This window comes from Hyaena hyaena, unplaced genomic scaffold (genome assembly GCF_003009895.1).
Source record: "Hyaena hyaena isolate Hyena2069 unplaced genomic scaffold, ASM300989v1 scaffold_20, whole genome shotgun sequence".
In the NCBI taxonomy this organism is placed as follows: domain Eukaryota; kingdom Metazoa; phylum Chordata; class Mammalia; order Carnivora; family Hyaenidae; genus Hyaena; species Hyaena hyaena.
Window position 1 is genome coordinate 6,233,852 of NW_024080652.1, and position 25,863 is coordinate 6,259,714.

The 25,863-nt window shown below is 51.0% G+C and overlaps 1 protein-coding gene across 1 annotated transcript in view; it reads left to right on the top strand.

The window, feature by feature from the left end:
* The window catches only part of LOC120227988 (myosin-16), a 66,747-nt gene that overhangs the window by 25,890 nt on the left and 14,994 nt on the right, over nucleotides 1-25,863 (top strand). Inside the window, exons 20-35 of the mRNA XM_039226092.1 lie at nucleotides 2,968-3,104; nucleotides 4,451-4,532; nucleotides 7,026-7,199; nucleotides 8,122-8,349; nucleotides 9,330-9,434; nucleotides 12,178-12,264; nucleotides 12,508-12,653; nucleotides 14,024-14,114; nucleotides 14,590-14,646; nucleotides 15,327-15,413; nucleotides 17,203-17,448; nucleotides 18,102-18,219; nucleotides 19,424-19,551; nucleotides 20,548-20,744; nucleotides 22,237-22,369; nucleotides 23,695-23,911. Of these exons, the coding sequence (XP_039082023.1) occupies nucleotides 2,968-3,104; nucleotides 4,451-4,532; nucleotides 7,026-7,199; nucleotides 8,122-8,349; nucleotides 9,330-9,434; nucleotides 12,178-12,264; nucleotides 12,508-12,653; nucleotides 14,024-14,114; nucleotides 14,590-14,646; nucleotides 15,327-15,413; nucleotides 17,203-17,448; nucleotides 18,102-18,219; nucleotides 19,424-19,551; nucleotides 20,548-20,744; nucleotides 22,237-22,369; nucleotides 23,695-23,911 (2,233 nt within the window). The remainder of the gene's footprint in view (nucleotides 1-2,967; nucleotides 3,105-4,450; nucleotides 4,533-7,025; nucleotides 7,200-8,121; nucleotides 8,350-9,329; nucleotides 9,435-12,177; nucleotides 12,265-12,507; nucleotides 12,654-14,023; nucleotides 14,115-14,589; nucleotides 14,647-15,326; nucleotides 15,414-17,202; nucleotides 17,449-18,101; nucleotides 18,220-19,423; nucleotides 19,552-20,547; nucleotides 20,745-22,236; nucleotides 22,370-23,694; nucleotides 23,912-25,863) is intronic.

Sequence of the window (25,863 nt, forward strand, 5' to 3'; positions counted from 1 at the left end):
TCCTGTGTGCCAAGCACAGTTCAAGTCGCTAGGAATACACCATAAACCAGTGAAAAGAACAGAAAGAGTCCCTAAGCTCCCTGGAGCTTGCTTCATGGTAATGAGCATTAGCAGAATCGGAACACTGCTCTGGAATCTTCCAGAACTGTGAGTTCTGGCCTCCCACACAATTCAGACATGCTGTGTATATAGTTAAATCGACTTATAGGAACACTGCAGGTTTTGTCACAGAATCGCTGAATACTTGAGCAGGAGAGAACCTTGGAGACCGGTTCCCTTCCCCTGGCCCCTCCTTTGAAGGATGGGAACTTTGAGGAAGCCTGGAGAGGGGCATGGAGCTGATATGCCCAACTCCACAGAACTAGACAGGACAGAGCAGGCCTCAGGCCCCATGACACTGGTCATGGGAAAGGGGGTGGAGCTGCTGTTGCCAGCATTTGACGCAGCTACTGGCTGGGCAAACGGACTACGTTTTGCTGTCATTCAGGGGTTGCGTCGGGCATCTTGGGTCCAGGTAAAAGCCTGGGAATTCTGGGGATAGCTTTCCAAGCTTCACCCAAGTTTCCAAGATTCAACTGTATTGATCGGTACATGACATTGATTCATTGTCTCTGCCATATCATGCTTGGGGACAAGGACCGGGTGAGCTCTGGTGGCAGAGGCAGAACAGAGAACAGGATGATTCTGCCTGTGAACTGTGTCCCCAGCCCCAGCCCCATGCTCACCTCACTGCTCTTAAAAGGACACATCTCAATGACAATTCTTTTTGAAATATCAAGAAACATTTTATGAGATCAAGCCCAGTGTCTCTACCCTATAATGGCTAGCTAGCTCTTGGGGGTTTTGTGGGGGAGGAAGGCAGGTGGAGGGAGCATTCTTTTCCATTCTTTTTCTGTCGGTATCCATAGCATCCACATAAAGGATTCAGTTGGGGGCTCTGCTCCCTGCCCCAAGGTGTGGAATTACAGACTCTTAGAGCCGGGAGGACTCAGGGTCCTGCACTCCCATTGAACAGGAGGGGAGTTTGAGGCCTCCCAAGAAAGAGTGGCTTGGCTAAGGTCACATAGCACATCCAAGGGAGGCTGAGGCCTAGTACAGGTCTCCTGGCTCCTTCTATCCCTCTAGAAGTTTCTATCATGTCCTATTAGAAGCCTATAAAAAGATGTTACATTATGAAACATACTGATAATAAAATAAACACCCATAAGCCCATTTAAAAATCCAGAATCCCTTCACATCTCTTTCCTCCCCTTTCTCCCCACCCCCAGGAATAACAAGGAATAACCCCTTGTCCTGAATGCTAACCATCCCCCTGCCTTCTAAAAAATAGTTTTGTCACATATGCATATGGCCCCAGGTTTTGCCTGGTTTTGAGCTTCATGAAAGGACCATACTTGATATAATCTTCTAACAGTCATGTTTCCAAGTGTAACATGCTTCTAACACTCAGTCATGTTTCCAAGATTCATCCTTGTTGGTCAGTATAAGACATTCCCTCATTGTTGCTGTCATATCATGCTGCCTCAGACAGCCACACCACAATTATCCTTTCTCCTGCCCTTGGAAATTGATTTTTTTCCCCTGCCATTATCAACAATGCTGCTTTGAGTATCTGTGCACATGATCCTATGTAGGGTTTCTCCAGAATGAAATTCCCAACCTTGGCTGTACATTAGAATCACTTCGGGGAGGGGTAAAAATACCAATGCCTGAGCCTCACTCCAGAAATTGAAATCACTGTGTGCAGGCATCAGTATGTTTCCAACCAGTACCTTTCAGTATCTTTCCAGGTAGGAGCAATGTGCAGCCAGGGTTAAGATCCACTAACGCTGTGGAAGACAGTTGTCTGTTTCAGGGTTTGGAAACATCTAACTTGATGAGGGAATGCCGACCCATTTTCCAAAACTGTTGTACCAACCTAGCTTCCCCTTGATCCACAACTTTGCCAACACGTGTGTTCTTGAAAATCTTAAAAGTTCCAGGTGGAGGAAGCAGTGAATGTTATCTTGTGACCTTAATTTGTATTTTCCAGAAATTGGGTGTTTCCTGATTTTTCTAACACATTGCAAAGTTGGGTGTTTCCTGATCTCTCTAAGCCCCTACAAAGCTTTCTAACACACACCAGAGCTGGGTGCCTGAAATTGTGCAGCACTGGTAAAACTCTGTATCCTTTCTACAAAGTCAACCTCTCTCCCGCCCATCACCATCCCCTCTTCCCACTCCCAGATCCCTGGGAGACCGTGACTGTCCAAAGGCGTGACTATTGTGTGGCGGTAAAGAAGGAGGACCCTTGCCACCCTGGCTGCTGGACAATCAACAGCAGTGAGGATTATGATTATCTAACACATTTTTTAATGCTTATTTATTTTGAGAGACAGAGAGAGAGATAGAGTATGAGCAGGGGAGGGGCAGAGAGAGAGGGAGAGAGAGACTAAACAGGCTCTGAGCTATCAGCGCAGAGCCCGATGTGGGGCTCGATCCCACGAACGCATGAGATCAAGAGGCGTATGCTTAACCAACTGAGCCCCCCTGACACCCCAATCTATCATATTTTATTTACCACTTCACAGTTTACAAGAGACTTTTCCACCCAGTTATCTCTATTTAATCCTTATAGCAGCCCTATCAGGGAGGGAGCAACATCCCCATTTCACAGATGGGGAACTGAGGCCCTGAGATGTGAGGAGACGTGTCCAAGGTGACCCAGCTAATAAGTGCAAGTCCAGGACTGGATTCCATAAGAGGATCTGAGGGTGAGAGGAAACAGACACGGAGGCTGGCAGTGGTCTTGCTATTGGGGGCGTCCAGGCCAGGAGCCTCAAGCACCTGAAGGGCCTCAAGCACCAGCACCAGACTGGGTCTCTTAACTTTCAAGGCCCTTTCCTGAACCTCTGGGGCTTGCCCCCTGCAAGCAGCTGCCATTGGCGACAGCTGGGCCACGTGCAGAGGAGTATGCCTTCCCCACAGGTATTCTTCCGAGCGGGTATCCTGGCTAAGCTTGAGGACATGCGGGACGAGCGTCTGGCCAAGATCATGACCATGCTACAGTGTCGCCTGCGGGGCTTCCTCATGAGAATTGAGTTCAAGAAGATGCTGGAGCGAAGGTAACACTCACAAACACGGGTGGGGCAGGACCACCGAAGCCACGCGCATCCACACAGAATGACCAGGGACCCGGCCACACACACGCACACGCACAGGGGTCATCGGCTCCAGTAGTGACTCAGGGTGGTGAGGGGGGGGGAGGGCGCCATCTCCCCTGGCCCAGAGAACCCTGTGTGGGGCCTGGATTCGCTTCCTAAGTCTGCCAGAACAGAGCACCACAACCTGGGCGCCTTAAAACAATGGCAATTCTCACAGTTCTGGAGGCCAAAGGTCTGCAAGGATTATTGCAGGCTGCACTCGGCCTGAAGGCTCTAAAGGAGGATCCTTTCTTGCTTCTTGTTGTCTTGGTGGCCCCAGGCGTCCCTTGGCTTGTGGCCACATCAGTCCAATTTTTGCCTGTTTTCACAAGACCTTCCCTCTGACTGTGTCTCCACACCGTCTTCCTTCTTTTTATATGAACACCCGCCATCTTGGGGCAGGGGCCCACCTTTCTCCATATGACCTCATCTTAACCTAAGTGATGATACCTGCAAAGACCCTATTTCCAAATAAGGTCACATTCACAGGCACTGGGGGTTAGGACTTCAGCAGATCTTTTGGAAGGGGACACAACTCTACCCATAAGAGGGACCACCTAATACAAACCCTTCTCTTAAAGCCTACAAGTCACTTTTCCCAGACTTCCCCTTACTGGTCCGTGTGGTGATAATGCCAGAGGGACGCAGTAGGGCCGGCACCCCTGTTTCGCAGATGCGGAGACTGAGGTCAGAAGGGTGAAGAAGCCGGCCCAGGATCGTGCAGAAAGAGTCAAGACTGGAATCCAGAAGTCCTCAGCCCAAATCCTTGCCCTCCAAATTGTGTTTGTCAGCCATCTTTCTAAAACAATCATCAGAAAATAGCTCAGGCTACCCTGGCTGACCTGTGGTTGACTCTGCTTCCTTGTGGGCATAGGATTAGTAATAATAACAGTAACGAGCAAACTAACAACAACAATAAGGAGGTCCTGATCTCCACCAGCCTCCCCCCCAACCCCCGACCGTGGCTGAAGGCACCAGTTAGGGGCTGAGCGTAGGACAGCAGGGCCTTGGGGCACAGGAGGTCCTCGGTAAATGACAGTCCAGTGAAGCTGGAGGGGACAAGGTTGGGGGGGGTCCAGCGACTGCAGAATGGATAGGGTTCAGTGAGTAATGGGTGATTCCCTGTGATGGAGTGGAAGGAAGGAAACTAAGAAGAAATGAGTGGTCTGTCTCAGCCTTGTGCTGTCTGGGTGGAACCGTCCCATCAGGGAGGCCAGGCCCTGACAGCTGCACTTTCATTCATGGAACCCCGGCCTCCTCTTTTGCAGAATCGGCCTCAAGGTCATCCAGCGGAACACACGCAAATTCCTGGAGCTGCGTTTCTGGGGCTGGTGGAAGCTCTACAACAAGGTAGGGCTGAGGGGCCAGGCCCACGGGGGCTGATGTTGTGGGGGTGGGCTCCGTCCTGGGGGGAGGTGCCTCCTTGGGGGGGAGGTGCAGGATGCAGCAGGGACAAGTCCACAAATGAGGGTGCCTGGTTGACAAATGAGGAATCCAGTCCCCTCCAGTCAGGGGCTAATTCCTCCCTGAGAAAAATCAGAGGGTCTTCTCGCCTCATCTCATCCCTCAAAATAACATCCTCTTAGGATGGAAATCCCCCTTAGTACAGAAAGGGGCTTGGTCATCAGCCCCTCCCCCTGGTCATGTTGAGCCAGCGGCAGCTCCCTCAGTGAGGTCCTCAGCCTCAGAGCTGGAGCGAGCTCGGGAAATCATGGGATCCGACCTCCTATTCCCCAGGTTCTTCTGAGACAGCCTAGGGGGCAGTGAGCCAGACAGATGGTGGGGACACCCTTAGCCAATGCAGGAGGCCAGTGCAGGTGGAACCATACTGGGTGATGGGGTCCCCGCCTCTGTCCCCCATTCAAAGGGAACAGGCTGCTGGACACCAGCGTGGGATGCAGGGCTGCGGCATTCAGGATTCAGGAGGATGGTGCTGTCTCAAGGGGCAGCTGAGCGGAGGGGTGGGACAGGCTCCAGGTCATCTCTGGTGGCCCTGAGGCCCCCACGGCTCATGTGGAAGCTTCCTTCCTCTCCCTATGGGAAAGTGCTTTCTAACATTCAGTGCTGACCACAGATTCAAAGGAGGGATAGTAAGTTCTGCACCCCCAAAGGCACCCCCACGCAGGCCAGCCCCCTCGAGGGCCTGAGACCCCAGAGCGGTCCAGATGAGCGTTTCTCAAAGTTCAGTCATTAGCAGCATGTTCCCCACCTGTTCTGTGACTGAGCTTTCCTGATGCCAACTCATTTTATTTTGAAATTTTTACTTTATGTTTTATTTGTTTATATATTTTTTAAGTTTATTTTTGAGAGAGACAGAGCGCAATTGAAGGAGGGGGCAGAGAGAGAGGGAGATAGAGAATCCCAAGCAGGCTCCATGCTGTCAGTGCAGAGTCTGCTGTGAGGCTCGAACCCATGAACTGTGAAATCGTGACTTGAGCTGAAATCAAGAGTCAATCGCTTAACTGACTGAGCCACCCAGGCACCCCTAAATTTCTTATTTTTAAAAGTTATTTTTAGGGGCGCCGGGGTGGCTCAGTCGTTAAAGCAACCAACTCTTGATTTCGGCTTAGGTCACAATCTCACGGTTCATAGATGGAGCCCCATGTGGGGCTCTGTGCTGACAGTGTGGAGCCTGCGTGGGATTCTCTCTTCCCCCTCTCTCTCTCTGCCATTCCCCTGTTTGCACTGGAGCTCTCTCTCAAAATATATAAGTAAAAATGAAAACTTTTTTTTTTTAATATTTTTATTTATTTCTAGGAGAGAGAGAGACAGCGTGAGCAGGGGAGGGTCAGAGAGAGAGGGAGTCACAGACTCTGAAACAGGCTCCAGGCTCTGAGCCGGCAGTCAGCACAGAGCCCGACGCGGGGCTCGAACCCACGAACCGCGAGATCATGACCTAAGCGAAAGTTGGACGCTTAACCGACTAAGCCACCCAGGCGCCCCAAAATGAAAACTTTTTAAATTAAAAAAGTTATTTTTAAAAGTAACTATGTAATAATGAAAATCAAACATTTCTGTGCAGTACTTAAATCTATCTCACCTGCCCCCTCGGTATTTGTGTTGCCCTCCGGGAGGCCCCAGGCCAACAGCCTTTAAGACTCCTTCCAAGCAGGACACCAGTGGTCAGAGAAGAGGAGGAGACAAAAAGCCTAGTTCTTTACTAGAAAGCAAAGCTTCACTAATTGAATGTGGTAGAGCAAGGTCCTGTTCCAATGAGTAAAAAAGTAAAATAAAATAAAAATCCTTTACTCTTGGTTTTTAACTAAGCTCTAGTCTTATTTAAGCCAGATAGGGTGAGTGGATGGGGAAAAAACCAACACGTTTGCTAGACTTTCACTGAATGAAAAGTGTCATGTAGTTGTGTGTTTATGCGACTTGCCTCTGCAGTATCCCAGGTCCCCACAGACAGACAGACAGAGACACAGAAACAGGGAGAGAGACAGAGACAGAGAGACAGAAACAGAGAGAGACAGCAAGGGGGAGGAACCCATAAGGGACACAGGCAAGGAAACCAGAGCTTGAACTCAGCCAGGGCTCCCAAGCACACACAACTTGGAGAACGGTGTAAGCCCTGAATGGGGCCAAATGTCGAGAGACACCTAACTGTGTCTCAGGATCGCAGAGAACCCTGAGGACTGGTCCTAGGCAAGGACGGGGCTTCTTTGTGCAGGCGAGAAACACTTCATGGCATCTGTGGAGGGGGGCTCCCTCACGCCTGTGGCAAGCACTGTTTCTACCCTGATGGGGGTGTGAGGTCTGGTCTGAAGGAGAGCCCACAGCCCACCACCACTGAGCCCCCACAGCCCATCCCCCAAACACCATACGGTGTTGCTTACCACTCAGGTCAAGCCACTCCTGAATGTGGCTCGGCAAGAGGAAGAGATGAAGGCCAAGGAGGAGGAGCTGAGGAACGCCATGTCCAAGACACAGGAGCTGATAAACAAGGTAAAGGAGCTGGAGGAGAAGATGGCCACGCTCAGCCAGGAGAAGAATGACCTCACCATCCAGCTACAGGCCGTAAGTGGGGCCCAGAGGGAGGGCGGGAGCTGGAGGCCCTGGCAACGACCAGGATCTCCGGGGTCACTAGGAGTCAGGGAGGGAGGTGGGGGGTGAGCCTTCTGAGAATCAGTCTATGAGAGAGACTACAGTAATAAAAGAATCACCTATTTAAAAAAGTATCACCCATTTATAGGAGTACCTTTATGGGCTCCACCCCTTAATGCCTCACAATGATTATTTTCCTTATTTTGCAGACAAAGAACTGAATTCCAGTAATGTTATGTCACAAACTGAAAGTCCACAACTGGTCTGGTTTGCCTTTGTGGCCAGTTGTTGTTTATATCACTGACCCCATCTCGGGAAGACCCCAGGGGACAACCCAGGGTGTCCCTCTTCTGCCACTTACTGTCTGTTTGACTTTTGATGACCTCCTCCAAATATCAGGTCCCTCATCTCTAAACCATAGCCTACAGTGACATCTGCCTGGCTTGCTTCTCAGGGTTGTTATAAAGGGGAACTGTGGGTGGGAAGTGGTTCCTTAGCACAAAAGTGCTAAATCAATGCTGAGAGTTATTTGGGCAGATAACCTGAGCCCCATTGGCAGACTAAAGCATAGGCACTCCCGGGCTCAGCCTGAACTACCAGCCGTGTGCAGCCTGCGGGTCCTCAACTTGTCCTGGACCACCGGTGCCAAATCCTTCAGGAGGATCCCTGACTACCTGGGGTCTTGTTCAAATGCAGATTTCAACGCAGCAGGCCTGGGGGGGGAGGGGGGAGGGAGCCTGAGATCTTGCGTCCTAACCAGCTCGCAGGTGATGCAGCTGGTGGTCTGGGGACAGCACTGCTAGACTGTGTTCTGTCACATGCATCACAAGGAGCTCAGAGCTAGAGCCTGGACCCCTGTAGGACCCCCTTTGACCAGTGCTCTTTCTTCCACCAGGAGCAAGAGAACCTGATAGATGCCGAGGAGCGCCTGACCCAGATGATGAAGACGAAAATGGAGCTGGAGAGCCAGATCTCAGACATGCGGGAGCGGCTGGAGGAGGAGGAGGGCACAGCCGCCTCCCTGAGTGCCACCAAGCGCAAGCTGGAAGGCGAGATGAGTGACCTGAAGCGGGACCTGGAGGGCCTTGAGACCACTCTGGCCAAGACGGAGAAGGAGAAACAGGTGAGGAGGCCCTGGGGCCTGACTACACTCCTCCCAAGAACAGGGAACCCCGTGGGGGTCACTCCTGGAGTCCCCGCAGCAGCACTGCCCGGGACCCCAGCCACCAGCCACAGGGGCTATTTTAATTCAATACAACAGAAAATGTGGCTCCTCTGTCAACAGAACTAGCGGCACTTTGAGTGCTCAATAGCTTCACCGGGCCAGTGCTACCACATTAAACTGAGAACGTGGCCGTTGCAGAAAGTTCTGATGGGACGAAGTAGCTAAGAGGGTTGAGGGCTGTTCCTATCATAGTGACATCCAGGATCAGGCCTAACTGGTTCCTCTCGTGCCCATGACTCCCAGGCGTCTGCGCTAACCTGAGACCCATTCAGCTTCAGCATCCCTGGGCCCCACACAGAGTGTTCTGCAGCAGCACATCTGGCTTCCCCCTTCTTCTCAGAAGAGACAACCCTGTCTCTAGCATGGGGCCACCTCTAGCTGTTGGATCTCTGCCCAAACAAGCAGTTGCTGCCCTACCAGTTGGCTCCAAGGGGAGCCCCTGGCTCCTGATACCATCCGGTGGGCCTTTGGCCTGAGGGCCCCTTCTTACCCCCACAGGTTGGGGGGAATCCAGAGCAGGGGAAGGTTATGCTGCCTAAGCCCGTGCCTCTTCAGCTCTGATGTGCACACAAAGCACTGGCATCTTGATAACACGCTGGTTCTGCATCGGCCAGTCTGCTGGGGCCTCAGGGCACTGATGGCCTGGCTTTGAAGAGCCAAGGCCTGAACTGGTGGTTCTCACTGCTGCCCTCACCCTCAGATTCTGACCTGGTTGCCTAGGGTGTGCCCTGGGTGCTAGCACTTCTCAGGCTCCCAAGTGACTCTGGACTGCAGCCAAGCTGAAGAGACCCTCTGGGAGCAAGCGCCTCCCGCTTTATTCCCCCTCCAAGGTTGTTCCCAGGCTTAAAGGCCTGTCCCTCTCCTGCCTCCATTTCCAGGCCTTGGATCACAAGGTCCGCACCCTGACCGGGGACCTCTCACTCCGTGAAGACTCCATCGCCAAGCTCCAGAAGGAGAAGAGGGCCCTGGAGGAGCTGCACCAGGTAGGCACCACCAGCTTCCACTTCACAGCAGGCGGAGCTCAGAGACCCTGGGACAAATCTTGGCTTTGCTGCCCCTCAGCTGGAGCAGTAGGGAAGTCCGTCTTCCTAATTCTCAGTTTCCTCATCATCAAAAGCGGGCACAGTCCCGTCTTGTGGCCATCCTCCTGGGTTTGTCGTAAGTGGGGTGACCATATAATCTATCACCCAGACTAGGACAGTCTGAGAGTGAAAGAGGGGCAGTGGGCATGAGCAGATGGCCCCAGGTGCACTGGAAGCTAGGGTCCCCAGACTCATCAGGATGAAGGACCCTGTGGGTGCTAAAGCACCAGTGAACCCCAATACATCTCGGCGACAAAGGGCATGAGCTCTTGTTGTGAGGAGTCCCGCTTGACCATTATGGGTTCAGGGTCCTGGAGGCAGAGCCAGCTCTGGCCAGCCACCAGTGCTGACCTTGGCACAGACCACCTCCTAGCTCTGGAGGCAGGTGCGGAGAGCAAGTTGAAGCCCAGAACCAGACAGTGGACCCCCGTCGCCAAGTTTGCTGACACCATGAACACACAACATGTCCCCTGAGTGCCTCTCTCTGCTGCCTCTGGAAATACTTCCCCTTAGACTGTAACTCTCAACCATTTCAAACTCAGAGCCCCCTTTTATAACAAATACAGTCGATTCTCATTATTCCAGGTAGTTATGTCTATAAAGTCACCACAAACACTGAATTCGCAAATACTGGACCTCCATTTTGGTTTTATTTTTAAAAAATTTTTTAACACTTATTCAATTTTGAGAGACAGAGAGCATGTAGGGGAGGGGCAGACAGAGAGGGAGACACAGAGTGTGAAGCAGGCTCAACAGAGCCCAATGCAGGGTTCGAACCCATGAACCGCGAGATCATGACCTGAGCCAAAGTCAGATGCCCAACCAACTGAGCCACCCAGACATCCCAATACGGAACATCAATTTTAAGGGGAAATAGAAGGTTATGTTTCTTTTTTTTTTTATTTTTATTTATTTCTAGGAGAGAGAGAGAGACAGCGTGAGCAGGGGAGGGTCAGAGAGAGAGGGAGATACAGACTCTGAAATAGGCTCCAGGCTCCGAGCTGGCAGTCAGCACAGAGCCCGACGCGGGGCTCGAACCCACGAACGCAAGATCATGACCTAAGCGAAAGTCGGACGCTTAACCGACTAAGCCACCCAGGTGCCCCAAGAAGGTTATGTTTCTGCAAGCCTCTGGTCACTTTTCGTCAATCAATACCTTACTTTGTTTTATGTGTGTTTCTGTGTAAACAAACTACTTGGTACATATTGTCGATTCCTGAACAATGAACTCACAGTCAACAACCCTGTATCTCATGCCTGAACAAAGCTTATCTAACACGCCAATTTCATCTGTGAGGCACAGCACAGCTTGCTTGTGCTTGGGAACACTGGACAGAACTGTACCACTGTGCCTGGTGCACCATTTTATAAACCAAACTCACCAAAACAAAAGGACAAAAAAAACCCATAAAAGACATGGCACTAAATAGACTGAAAAGGACACCTGTTTGCAGTATGAGCTGAAACAAGAAGGCAGGACATCATCTTATTTGATGTCAGCTAGGAAGGTGCATTCCAGGGATGCAAATTTTTCTCTGCTCTGCACATGTCTGCAAATGACCATGAACACACCACAAGTATTGATTTGGGATTATACATAAATGTTAGCTCGTAGGTAAATTGGCAAATAGATAATCTGCAAATAATGAGGACAGACTGCATTTTGGAAGCCTCTTTTTACCACTGTAAAATAAAAATTATTATAGCTAACACATACTTTTAAAAAATCAGTAGAGTGCCCTTCTTTTTTTTTTTTTTAAATGTTTTTATTTATTTCTAGGAGAGAGAGAGAGAGAGACAGCGTGAGCAGGGGAGGGTCAGAGAGAGAGGGAGTCACAGACTGAAACAGGCTCCAGGCTCTGAGCTGGCAGTCAGCACAGAGCCCGACGCGGGGCTCGAACCCACGAACTGTGAGATCATGACCTAAGCGAAAGTCGGACGCTTAACCGACTAAGCCACCCAGGCGCCCCTAGAGTGCCCTTCTTTTTAAGGGGGAAATGAATGGAACGTAATTTATAATAAATAGCGAGGCTGTCCATGTGTAAGAATCCAGGCAGATCCGCTAGAAGACATCATGAGCAGTAGGCTGTCCACCAGAGCCTGTCCAGGTGGCTGCAGATGGGCACGGAGGGTGTGTTGGTGATGCTGACAGCAAAGTGTGGCTGCTGTCAGTGATGCAAGTTTACAAAATGGTGAAGGACTCTCAGGGAGATTTTGACAATAACAAATCTTCTCTCAGTTTTCATGGTAGATCATCCTTTAAAAATATAGTATATACTAAATGGAAAAAAAAGTTGAGTTATGTATACAGTAGTGCTGGGTTCAGAAGAGTAGAACTGTTGTTTTACTTATGTGAATGCCCGGCGGAGGGGGGCGGGTGGGGGCAGGGGAGGAGAGGGGGGAGCCCCCGAAGAGATTTTCTATATGCCTCATGGGGTACTAGAGCCCCACTAACTGTTGAGGGCCCACCTGCAGCTAATAGTGCTCAGGTTTGGCCCCCCCTCCACCTGGCACCAGGGCTGGGGGCTCAGCAGCTGTTCCCTGAAATCAGCTGGACCCAGCTCAGAAGTGATGGCAGAGAACTTGGTCTGTTCGGCTGCTTCTGGATGCCTTGTGGGACACACGTGTGGATCTTTCCTTCCAGAAAACCCTGGACGATCTGCAAGCTGAGGAGGACAAGGTGAACCATCTGACCAAGACCAACAGCAAGCTCAGCACCCAGATCCATGAGGTAACACCCTGTTGCTGGGGCCGATTCTATAGCTCAAGGGCCAGGTCTGTGCTGGGGCCCAGGGTCCTCAGATACTTTTGGGGAACTGGACTGACACGTCCTCCTGAGGAAATGAGGGCCTTTCTGATGCTGCAGCTAAGGAGCCAGGCCAGCATGGTTCGTCGTTGCATTCTGGCCTGACTCACCTCCCCCCCCCCCCACCTCCCCAACACTCATTTTCTCTTGCTTTTCTTGTTTCTGCAGCTGGAGGATAACTGGGAACAAGAAAAGAAAATCCGGGCAGAGGTGGAGAAGGCCCGTCGGAAAGCTGAGAGCGACCTGAAGATGACTATTGACAACCTCAATGAGATGGAGCGGTCCAAGCTAGATCTCGAGGAGGTGGTGAAAAAGTATGCCTGTGCAGTCATTCATTTCATCCGTAACAACGTTAGCACTTGCTGCGTGGTGCCGGGTGCCGGGCACCGTGCTGAGGGCTTCAAGTGCATTAACGCACATCCCCAGCACCGGCTGTGTGCCGGGCACGGTGCCCAGTACAGAGGATATAGGGAGGGGAGAGTAGATGCTGCCCGTCCACAGGGAGCTCCCAGCTTCACACAGGGCCAGCTGGGTGCCAGAGAGGAGGCCGGTACTAAGCAATGCTCCCTCCCCAGTAGGCAGGGAGTCTTGGCAGAAACCTGTAGGCTGGACTTTCAAAGATCACAAGGAGTCGAAGGGGTATTTTATATCACTGCAGCAGTAACTATGGGGGACAAGTGGAGTGGAAAAAAACTGGAAGCAGAAAGGCAACCGGCAGGCTACTGCCATAGCCCAGGTGTAAACCTGAACTAAAGCAAAAGGCTGATGGGATGGAGCTAAGGAGTGGAACAAGGAAAGCTTTCAGGGGGTTGAATTTGGATGACGCGTCTTTGTTTATTTATTTATTTTTTAAGTATTTTTATTTCTAGGAGAGAGAGAGAGAGAGAGACAGCGTGAGGAGGGGAGGGTCAGAGAGAGAGGGAGATACAGACTCTGAAATAGGCTCCAGGCTCCGAGCTGGCAGTCAGCACAGAGCCCGACGCGGGGCTCGAACCCACGAACCGCGAGATCATGACCTAAGCGAAAGTCGGACGCTTAACCGACTAAGCCACCCAGGTGCCCCAGGATGACGCGTCTTTGAAGTACATTCTGCCGAGGCAGTTTGACAGCACCAGGAGCTGCTGTGACGCGTGTGCGGCTAACGCAGCATCGCGGCCGTTTCTTCTGTGGCACACCCAGAAAAGGCATGCGGCCTCGACCGTCCTGCTCATCTACTTGGTCTCTGGCATCTTAGCTCTCACACATGGCTTCTTGACACATGGAACCCATGTATCAGAGGGAGACAGCCTTTTGTGGAAAGTTTTTAGAGCAAAATTTTCCCTAAAAAGGCAAAGCGTCCATGTGATTCTGGAGTCCCTAGAATGTAAGCTCACCAGGGCAGCGATTTCTGTCTGGTTTGTTCATGGATGTGTCCCTGGAGCCCCAAACGATGTCTGGCACATAGTAGTCAATGAATGTGTGCCAAATTAATGATGCAGGAGTGAATGGGAAGCTTGTGCAGCAGATTCTGGGGGCTTTTGCAGGGCGAGACCTCTTGGGTGTCACCCCAGAGGGCCAGGGGTTTAGGGGATGAATGGGTTTCAGCAATTCAAGGCCTTCTCCGGTAGCCCGGGTTCTGTTCCTTCGCCAGCCAGCTGGTCTCCTCTCAGAGTCCCTCTTCAGGAGATCACACCTTCTCTTGCAGGAGGGATATGGAAATCAATTCTGTCAACTCCAAGTACGAGGATGAGCAGTCTCTGAATTCCACACTCCAGCGGAAACTGAAGGAGCATCAGGTGTGTCCAGGACTGAGAAGACGGAGCTCTCCTTTCAAAACGCCCTTTCAGGCACCTTGGCTCCCATCAGCTGCTTGGCCGCCTAGGTTTCCTGAGGAGCAGGGCTGCCCCAGAGTCCTTGACACTGATCCATCTTCACCTCACGCAGGCTTAGAGTCAAAGCCCCCACAATGAGGACAAGGCCCTTCACAATCTGCCCCTGCCCCCTCCCTGACCTTATCACCCAGCATTTCCCACCTCCACCCCCTAGCCATGCTGGCTCCTCGTGGGGTCTCACACACCCCAGCCTCCCCTTCTCCCCACCTCAGGACCATTGCACATAGTCTCTGTGCACTGTTTCCCTATGCTTTTGACAGTGTCCATCACATGCTCGGCCCCTTTCCATTACTTCCCTACTAAAAGGTCAAGTGGATAAGTTTGTAATTTCACACAGAAGAGATAAATCCCACCTCCCTCCCCCAATTTGTCTGCTTAGGCCCGAATTGAGGAGCTGGAGGAAGAACTGGAAGCTGAGAGGGCAATGAGAGCCAAGGTAAATGAAATACTTCTACATTCACTTGAGTCTAAGGACCCGGTGCCAGCCACAATCCAACCATAAGTAGACACTCCACTCAGGAAAGCACAGAGAAGAGGACAGGTCTGAAAAGGCCCTTGCTGTTTCTTGAGCACCTACTAAGTGCCAGGCACTATGCTACAGGTGCAGTATTAATTATGATGTAAGATGTAAAGATATGATTTGTGATGCGGGCCCACCTCGGGCAAGTAGAGGAGACAATGTGAACCTGGGGACCCAGAGAACTGAATTCAACAGGCTGACATGGGGAAGAATTTTTAGATGGAGAGAATGAGACAGGACCTCCCCGCACAGGTATAAAGATGTTAAAGGACCAGAAAAGAATGGAAGGAGTCTTTTGGGTAGGGGTCCTGCAGAGGATGAGGCCAGAGAGCTGGTGGGAGAGGAACCATCACACACCTAAACTCCAGATTCAGCCAAACCAGGGATGGGAGTAAGATGGGCAGGAAGACCCACCCAGTACAGGGAGGAGGACAGAGACCTCCTTCTCTGAGCGTGTGCGGCGTGGCAGGCAGAGTGCAGAGCTCCCGAAGCGCGGGCCCCCAGCCTCACAGACACCATGCGGTCACTGCAATCTTTACCAGAGAAGGAGGGGCTCCCACATGGCTCCCATCACAGTCATTCAATACCCCCTCCAGGTGGAGAAACAACGCAGCGACCTGTCCCGGGACCTCGAAGACCTCAGTGACAGGCTGGAAGAGGCTGGGGGAGCCACATCTGCTCAGGTACCATCCTTGGGTGGGGGTGGGGGTGGCCAGGGACTCCATTCCTGCCTACCTTCAGGGAGAAAAAAAATGCTAGATGATGAGCAGTGGGAATAGGACCAGTTAGTTCTTGCTGAATTCCTGGGGTTAACGTGAGGAGAGAACAATTAATAATAAAGAGGAGGCCAGAGAGTGACTGGTTTGGTCCTCTTTTTCCCTGTGGTGTGGACAGACGCGCAGCACGGGACTGAATGCAGAGGGCAGGCATTGTAAGATATAGCGTGTCTTATAGAAAACGTGAGCTGCAGTAATGCCAGCTGACCAGGGAAGGATTGCCGCTGCGCACAGTCTGTTACAGTTCCTCAGAGGGGGCGTGCCGTGCAGGGCCACACGGGGAAGCAGCAGTGTCAGTAGTGGCAGGGACACGGGGGGATTGCAGACAAAGAGCCTTTATTGTGGTTTCTGAGGAAGGAACGGGTAAGGCAGAGTAAGCAGGCTTAGGGTTGGTTAGTTTGGGTGATTTCAGTGGGCTCTGAAGCACCTGGGCTGAGCCTCATTGCCTGGTACCTGACCACGGGGGTAATGAGGGCAGGGGAAAGTAGCTGAGAGGGTGAGCACCCCATGGAGGAGGGGGTGGAGGTGTGGGCTCTAGACTGGTTGCTTTGCACTGGAAATCCAGGTGTTTGCTATCTCTAGAAGTTAGCTTACCCCTGGGAGGGGCTGTCGTTCAGGGTCAGCAAAGCCCCAGATGACAAGGCATAAGAATACAGAAAATAAAGATGTGGTTAATACAGTGGGGTGACCCCACACTCCCAGGGCTGGAATCCAAGCTGAGCCTCTGGTGTGGAATGGCTCTTCCTCCAATTCACATAAAGGCATTGTGGACACAAAGAAGCTTGAAACTCTTCTTCTAATTCTGGATAGTCAAATCTCTTACAAATGTGGATCATGGGTGAGAGCTGAGAGCAGAAAGGTGGATGGGGTCCCTTAGCACTGGAAGGCTAAGCATCCTTTCCTGCGTCTCCCTGCACCGCACGCTCCACTCCCTCACCATCCTGGCCTCAGTCTGCTTGTTGTAAGGGAGCGTGCTGATAACTGAAGCTGGTATCCAGCTGTGGTCGGCATCCTGGGAGGAAACAAAATCATCCCAGGTGGTTTGAGTGCGAGGCATCAAGAAGGGACTACGTCCAGCAATGCAGGGAAAGTGTAGACAATAACAGGACATAGGGCACCAGAGGGATGGGAGGAAGCAGGGTCATGGGGCTGTGACATTGGGGGCCTTGGAGCAGGGCTGTCTGGAAGGTCCTTCTGGAGGCTCAGGGGGAATCTGTCCCAGGCCTCTCTCCTGCCTTCTGGTGGCTTGCTGGCAATCCTTGGTGTTGCTTGTTTGTAGCTGAATCACTCTAACCCCCTGCCTCCATGGTCACATGGCCTTCTTACGTGTCTCCCTGGATCCAAATCTCTCCTCTTATAAGGACAACCAGCCATTGGGTTAAGGGCCTCCCTAGTCCAGTATGACATTTTAACTTGTTTACATCTGCAAAGACCCTATTTCCGCATAAGGTCACATCCACAGGTATCTGGGGTTAAGAACTGAGCATATCTTCTCAGGGGGCACAATTAGACGCACAGCACCTGCTAAACGAATCCTATGGGCAACCCACCCAGAGGCTCGGGAGTGACATTTCAATCAAGACATCCCATTAGTGGGGTGCAGAAATATCGGCGGACCACTGGGCAGGTGGACACCATCTGTCCTATGGAGACCAGTGCTGGTCAGTTCCGCTAAAGGCCTGCTTCTCTCCCTCAGATCGAGCAGAACCGCAAGCGGGAGGCGGAGCTGTTAAAGCTGAGGCGGGAGCTGGAGGAGGCGGCCCTGCAGAGCGAGGCAGCAGCCTCCACGCTGCGCAAGAAGCACACGGACTCCATGGCCGAGCTGACGGAGCATGTGGAGAACCTGCAGAGGGTCAAGGCCAAGTTGGAGAAGGACAAGCAGGTCATGAAGGCTGAGATTGATGACCTCAACGCCAGCATGGAGACGGTGCAGAAATCCAAGGTGAGGGGGGACCCCTGCAGAGCCACAGGGAGGTGCCCCAGCATCTGGCTGCTTCACACATATTCCCTGAGCCCCCAGCAAGCCTGGGGCATGTTCTAGATGTTGTGAAGGGACTCTAGATGAGCCCGTCACAGACCCCACAGGATGCTGTATAACCTTGGCCAAGTTCATAACCTAACTGTGCTTCAGTTTTCTCATCTGTAAAATGGGGATAATGACAATCCCTGCTTCATAATGCTGTTGTGAGGGCTTCAACAGTCCCTGGCATGTAAGAAAAGATCAATAAATGTGACAGACTGGTATGAGTGACAAGAGAAATCCATACATCACCATAATGAAAGTGATACACGGCAAGAAGGGAAAGCAAGTAAGCCGTTCAACATGCATTTATCAAGCGGCTGTCCCAAAAGAGCCTTCTTGTGTCATGAGGGAAAGGGGGACTCCAAGGGTGAGTAGGAATGATGCTTTGGGGTCCCAGGATCAGCCAGTCAGGATCTTCAAACCTCAGACACTCACGAAGTGTCTTCACAGATCCCATTTTATCTACACACCCCAGAACTAATGGCCAGTATGTTTTCTTAAATTGGCCCACTGCATTTTCTTACTGGGTGAGGTGTCTCCGTTTCCCCACTGGGTACATCTTCCCTGAGCAGATGAATGCCGAGGCCCACATCCGAAAGCTGGAAGATAGCTTAGCAGAAGCAAATGCCAAGGTGGCAGAGCTGGAGCGAAACCAGGCAGAAATCAACGCCATCAGGACCCGCCTGCAAGGTAAGCTCGCCCCTACCTGCAGCTTCCCAAGGAACAGTGTATGGAACAGAACAGGGATCCTCAAGGAAACTGAAGGAGTACCTGGGTCCTCTTCCCAGAGCTTTCTCAGCCTTGGACACTTCATACCCGCTGTGGCAAGACAGGAGACCTGGTTCCACCCATTGAGTGTCCCAAGTAGCATCTTTGCAGCATAAAACAAGCAATTTCCCTATCAATTGTCTTAACCACCCTGTGAGATCAATAGGAAGGGCCGTAGACAAAATTCAGTTTTTAAACATTTTAAAATGTGGCCCACATAGTAGTAACAAACATCTGTCACTAATAAGAGAGCCATAAAATGGTGAATTTGCCTTCAAGGACCATTTGAGGGGCAGAGATTTACACAGTCAGTTGGGGGAAGGGAGGCTTCAATAACTTTGTTAAGTTAGAGGCAGAACTGGTTAATGTCCTACAACACAATAATACTGCAACCTCTTGGTTTTGTTTTTCTTTTTACTAAAAGAAATCCTTTGCAGCTCCAGGACAAAAATAATTGGTGACTTATCACTAGTCACTTAACACCTAACCTTGCGGAGGCTGGGCTCTCACAAAAGCATACTCCCCGAGAGAAGTAAACACTCCTCAGGCAGGCCAGTTAGACTACCTTCCAGTGTGACCCCAGAGAATCTGCTGGCATCCTTTGGCCATATTTCCCACATCTTGAATACTTTCTGAAATCAATATTCCCCATTTGATGGATAAGAAAAGTGAAGCTCAGTGAGACGAGGTAACTCTCCACACAACCAGAATGACTTACACGGCAGAACTCGAGCTTGCTTGTGCTCTTCGGCTCACGCACGTCTTCCTGGCCTCTGGCCCCGACAATCGTTCACTGATGACAAGAGCGTAGGTTCTGGGACCATGACAATTACATTTTAAACACTCTCTGCCCCTGTTTTCCTCAAACTTCTTTGTGGGATCTCGTGCTGGGAGCTGGGACTTCCTTATCTGGAGCTTCGTACCTCATGCGGGACACCTGGATGTTGGCAAGGCTTAGACAATTGCTCCCCTCCTGGGCTCGCTTATTTTGGGTTTATTTGCAGCCCACTTGGCCAAGTCATCATATTTACTGGGTACTTCAAGAACGATGCACTGGGGGAGCTTTGGATCTGGCCCAGGAGCCAGTTTTTCATCCAGTATTTCCCCCATTCCCCTTCATGCCCAGCTGAAAATGGTGAACTGAGCCGGGAATACGAAGAATCGCAGAGCCGGCTCAATCAAATCCTGCGGGTAAAGACATCACTGACATCGCAGGTGGACGATTACAAGAGGCAGCTGGATGAAGAATCCAAGGTGTGTTTGGGGGTCGGGTGGGGGTGACAGAGATTCTTCCTGAAGACAGTTACAGGTTATGAAGAGGTAGAAGGAACATGAAAGGTAGTGTCTAGGGGTACCTGGGTGGCTCAGTCAGTTAAGCATCCCAGTTCGGCTCAGGTCATGATCTCACAGCTCATGAGTTTCGAGCCCCATGTCAAGCTCTGGGCTGACAGCTCAGAGCTTGGAGCCTGCTTCGGATTCTGTATCTCCTGTTCTCTCTCTCTGCCCCTCCCCCACTAGTGCTCTGTCTCTGTCTCTCTCAAAAATAAATAAACATTAAAAACATTTTTTTAAAAAAGAAAAGGGGTGCCTAGGTGGCTCAGTCGGTTGAGCATCTGACTTCAGCTCAGGCTATGATCTCACGGTTTGTGAGTTCGAGCCCTGCATTAGGCTCACTGCTATCGGTGCAGAGACTGCTTCAGATCCTCTGTCCCCCTTTCTCTGCCCCTCCCCTCCACTCACTTGCTCTCTCTCTCAAAAATGAATAAAAACATTTAAGAATTTTTTTTAATTTTTTTAATGTTTATTTACTTTTGAGAGAGAGAGACAGAGTGTGAGCAGGGGTGGGCAGAGAAAGAGGGAGACAAAATCTGAAGCAGGCTCCAGGCTCTGAGCTGTCAGCACAGACCCTGACATGAGGCTCAAACTCACAAACTGTGAGATCATGATCTGAGCCAAAGTCAGACACTTAACTGACTGAGACACCCAGGCACCTCCTAAAAAATTTTTAAGTCAACTACAAAACTGTAGTATGCTACGTGTATGACTAAGTGAAAGTGATGAAATCCCATATCGTTGTGGACAATAATTGGAACAAAACACGGAAAATAAACCCTGACGGTCTGGGCTGTAGAATCTAGTGTCCTTTCCCCCCTTCACTTGAGGCACTGTCGATCCAACACTGCGGATGTCTAAGCGATGTCCTGCGTAGAGACCAGCAGGGCCCCTGACGGCCTCCGCTGGTCCCTGCAGTCTCGCAGCACGGCCATGGTGAGTCTCGCCAACACCAAACACGACCTAGACCTGCTGAAGGAGCAGCTGGAGGAGGAGCAGGGAGGCAAGTCGGAGCTGCAGCGCCTTGTGTCCAAGCTCAACACTGAGGTGACCACCTGGAGGACCAAGTATGAGACGGACGCCATCCAGAGGACCGAGGAGCTGGAGGAGACCAAGTGAGCATCACCCTGTGCCAGGGAGCCGGGAGGCTGGGGTGTGGGTAGCGTTGGGGGTCTGACCACGTCAGCCACTTGCTGAGGCCAGAGCCATGACCCAGAGAAGGCAGTTCACAAGCTCCTCTTTAAAAAAAAAAATTTTTTTTTAATGTTTATTTACTTTTGAGAGAGAGAGAAACAGAGTATGAGCAAGGGAGGGGGCAGAGAGAGAGGGAGACACAGAACTCAAAGCAGGCTCCAAGCTCCTTGCTGTCTGCCCAGAGCCCACTGTGGGGCTCAAACTCATAAACTGGGACATCATGACCTGAGCACAGGCTCTTCGTGAAGTGGGGGTGGGGGGATGCGTGTCTGACAGGAGAGCCCACTTAGTGACCTAAACAACGTACCCACTGCCAGCCTCAGGTTCCACCCTCAGGATCTCTACATCAACAGTGTGAAAGTGCTCGGGCTCCTGCAGGAAGTCAGGAGCGGGGCCCCCACCTCCAGGCAGGGCTTCTCTGCCCCTAAAGTGCTTGGGAAGCTTCCACAGGCCTGCTGGGTCTGGGGCGGGGCCTCTGGGCAATGTTGGGAGGACTCGGACCACACTCACAAAGGCCCTCACTCCTCTGGTAAATGCCCTCAAATCCTGTGAGCCTTCTTCCTCATTTGCAAACTATCTCTAGTTTGGACACTCTGCCTGACGGGCCTGAGGAACTAAGGGTGGACACGTGAACGTGGCTCGGGGCCACCTTCTTGTGGAAGAACAGGCTGGCTTGCTTGCCCATGGGAAGCCCTGCATGTGAGCCACCAGGCAGGGAGAGGACCCCGGCCTGCTTGCTGGTGCCTTCAGCCCCCTGGACATTTGTGGCAACATGACAGCGATAAGCACAGAGCCCTCCAGCTGACATAAATCTCTTATGAAAGGCTCTTCATACATTGAGCCTAAATCTGCCTTCCTGTAGCTTCCACCTCCTGAGCTCTAGCCCTTTTCTATTTTCTGCTGGGAGCAGCCAGCAGCTGCCTGCTCCCACCCCAAAACTCATGCCAGATCTCAATCCCTCACCTCTCTCTGCTTGGACCCTCTTCCCCAAACACCCACAGGGTCCTTGGCCTTCTCTCCCTCCAGCCTCTGCTCATGTATCCCCCTCCCTGCTTTACTTTCTCCATGGTGCTTCTGTCTCTAGGTCTATCCCCCATCTAGAACAGAAGTTTCATGAGAGCAGTGGTTATTCACTGCTCTTTCTTGAATGCCTGGAATGATACCTGACAGAGTAGAAACAATACACAGCTGTTGGATGGATGGATGATGGATGGAAGGAAGAATGGATGGATGGGTAGATGGATGGATCGAATGGGTGGACAGATGGGTGGACAGTGATTGCCTTCCTCTAAACACTCTCCATTTTGTCTGCATCTTCTTCACTGTAATACCAGAGCTCAGGACCACAAACACAGCCCCCCAGCCCGAGGGCTCCTATGTTTCTTTGATGGCCTCTCTTGCCCTTGCCCACAGGAGGAAACTAGCTGCCAGGCTCCAGGAAGCAGAAGAGACAGCCGAAACTGCCCAGGCCAGGGCTGCCTCCCTCGAGAAAAATAAACAGCGACTCCAAGCAGAAATTGAGGATCTCACCATCGACTTGGAGAAGGTTAGGGGGTCAAATGTTCGAAGGCTGCCTATTTGCTCGGTCCAAGGGACCCCAGGGAGCTGTTGGAAACTGTCACATGTCTGGGCTTAGCAAGAAAAAACAGGTGGCCCAACAGGACAGAGCACAGGGTCTGTATTCAGGCCCACTGGACACAGGCTCTCACCTGAAACTGTGTTTGTATATTCATAATTCTGTGATCTTAACACCCAACAGGCTGCTATTCAAATAGGTCTATGGCGAGGACAAAACTTAGTCCCAGAAAGTCATGGAGCCTATTGTCTCTGTTCCCCTTTTCCTCACACAAACCACATACCACACACTTTGTGTGACTAAATATTCCTGTTTGCATCCCTGGTTCAGACTGATTTGCCAATCTTCAGCCAAATTAAATAAAAATTCCACGAGCACACAGCAACCTGGTCTTGGTATATCAGGCCAATTGCTTCATGCTAATGGTCAGGGGCACGTAGGCAGAGGGTCATATCTATGAGAGAGGCTTCAGGAAAATGGTCCCAAAACCTAAAAAGGTTTTTCTCCTCCAAAATTAAGAAATTAAGCAGAAATTTACAAAATCCAGTGTTGCACAGCAATAAAGACATAGTTCCTGGGGCGCCTGGGTGGTTCAGTTGGTTAAGCATCTGACTTCGGCTCAGGTTATGATCTCACAGTTTGTGAGTTCAAGCCCCACACCAGGCTCTGTGCTGACAGCTCAGAGCCTGGAGCCTGCTTCAGATTCTGTGTCTCCCTCTCACTCTCTCTCTCTGCCCCTCCTCAGCTTATGCTCTCTCTCTCTCTCTTTCTCTCTCTCTCTCTCTCTCTCAAAAATAAATAAACATTAAAAAAATAAATACATAGTTGCTGGACAGTTATGAAAAGGAGGAAAGGTCTTTGAAAAATAAGTCCTGAAAATAATCAGCTTTGATTCACAAGAAAAATAACACCAAACCCATCTCTGAGTTGGACGATGATGTAACAACTATTAGTAAACCCTAGAGAAATATGGGGGTTTGGGTGAATGTTATAAATCTGGGAAGGCCGCTGTGGCCCAGATCCCTCATTGTATACCTAAGGAAATGCCCGGGAAGATAAGATGGACTGCCCAAGGTCACACATTTAGTAGGAGTTTTAGAACTGGAAAGTAACTCTTTCTACGCTCCTTGTCCTGTGCTTGTGCTATAAATGTTGAATTATATCCCAATCTCCAAGAAATCTGTGGTCACCAGAGTTACTGGGGAGGGCTGGGGAAGGCAGGGAGGAGGGCAGAAGCAGGGGAAGGGGCTGGAGAGTCAGAACGCCCGGAGACCGTCATTCCCACCTCTCCCCAGGCCAACGCAGCAGCTGCCGCCCTGGACAAGAAGCAGCGAGTCTTCGACAAGATGCTGGCCGAGTGGCAGCAGAAGTGTGAAGAGCTGCAGGTGGAGGTGGACAGTGCGCAGAAGGAGTGCCGCATGTACATGACTGAGAGCTTCAAGATCAAGACCGCCTATGAGGAGTCCCTGGAGCATCTTGAGTCGGTGAAGAAGGAGAACAAGACTCTACAGGGTGAGTCTGAGGGCAGGGTCAAAAACACAGACAGGGCCTCCCTCCTCCTGAGCGCATCACAGGTTTGAGTACCTGGCACATAGTAAGTACACACAATAAATGTCGACTGCCTGGTGAGCAATTTGTAGAAGCACTTGGGCACTCAGCAACATGACTTCAAGCAGATGAGTTACTTAACCTTTCTGGGCCTCAGTTTCCTCATCTGTAAATTGGGGAAATAATAATGCCTTCCTTGTAAGTTTGAGACAGTTGGTATAAGATAAAATGTGTAAAATCCTCACTGACTAGAGTAGCTGGCAGAAATGAGGACTCCACAGATTTTATGTATTGAGCCCTTACATCGATCATCTATACATAATATACATACACATGTAATATTTCTTGTATAGGAGTCTCGTGCTGGAATTACATTCTGTTGAATGTTGTTTGAAAAATGGTGCCTATCTGTTGGAGAATGTTTTGCTGCATTAGTAAGTCTTTATGGCAGGTACACATTTCTAACTGCAAAATCAGTTGTGTAAGAGAGGTCAGTTGTTGTTTTTTTTTCCCCAAGAACTGTTTTGGGGTCTCTGTTCTGCTGAGCAACAAAAATCTCAGTCAATGCAGGGTTTCCTCAGTTCAGGTTAGGTGCCTGATGTAGGGTCATTGCAATGGAGGGTAGAAGCAGATGGTCCCTGATTGTCCCCCAAACCTGCCCAAGGTCCTATGAGTCCCTGGTGAGTTGTTGGCTTACAGGGGATAATCGCAAGAGCCCAGCATGTGAGATATGAAGGCTCTGCTTCTGTAATCTCAAAAGTGTGAATACTAAAGGACTTCAATATAAATACATGAGTTAAGATAGGGGAGTAACAACCAAAACACCCAGATCAAGGTTGCCTGGACTAGGAGAGGACAGAAAATAGGAGCCCAGGGTGGTAGGGAGAGAAGACGTGATGATAGGCTCTGCTAAAGGTCCCAGGGCCTTGCCTCCTCTCCTAACCCTCATCTCACCCCCAGCTCCTGGTGCAGATAAGGAAGCTCCCTGGTAATCTGGGGGTTAAGAGCAAAGAAATATGCACCTCACCTGGCTGGTAAAGCATAGGTGGGAACAAACCTTGTAAAGTAGTCCCAGCCAGGGGTGCCTGGATGGCTCAGTCACTTAAATGTCTGACTTCAGCTCAGATCATGATCTCATGGTTCATAGTTCCAGCCCTGCATTGAGCTCTGTGCTGACAGCTCAGAGCCTGGAGCCTGCCTCGGATTCTCTGTCTCCCTCTCTCTCCATGCCCCTACCCTGCTCACACTCTGTCTCTCTCTCAAAAATAGATAAACATTCTTTAAATTTTAAAAAATAACCCAACCTGATGGGAGCCACAGAGAAGAATAGCCAAGCAGCCTACTTGGGCTGAGAGGGTGTGAGGCAGCATCACAGCGTCCCTCGTAGTCCCAGAGCAGTGCAGTGGAGGATGTTCCGGAAACACCATGTCCAGGACAGGTGACAGGAAGCCATGTGGGCTACGAGTGTGTCTGTGATGTCAGCACAGGTGGACCCCAACAGCTAAGACTTAGATCATGCCCCCCAGTGCTCTCTACTCTACCTAAAACTTAGAAACCCAGACAGAGAGATCCTGGATTAAGTGAGATTTCTCTGAATTCAGGGAGGCTTGATGTAGGAACGGAGTTTGGTCATGGATTAATCAAGGTAGTCTCATTTCTTGGGCTGAGATTTATGGCTGCTCCAAGGTGCTGGGTGGGTCCCTGGGAGCTTCTCTGGGTGGGAAACAGAGAGGTCTCCCAACTGAGGAAGGAGATCAGAAAGGCTCTACTCCTCCCACCTTTCCTTGGTTTTCAGGCAGAGGGGGAGAGAGGGCCTCTCAGAGAAAGGAAGGCCTGGAGTTTAGGCCTAACAGGCCTGGGGAGTCTTGGGCACTGGCCCCCAAGCTGTTCAGTGCTTGCCCACACTTCTCTGGGCC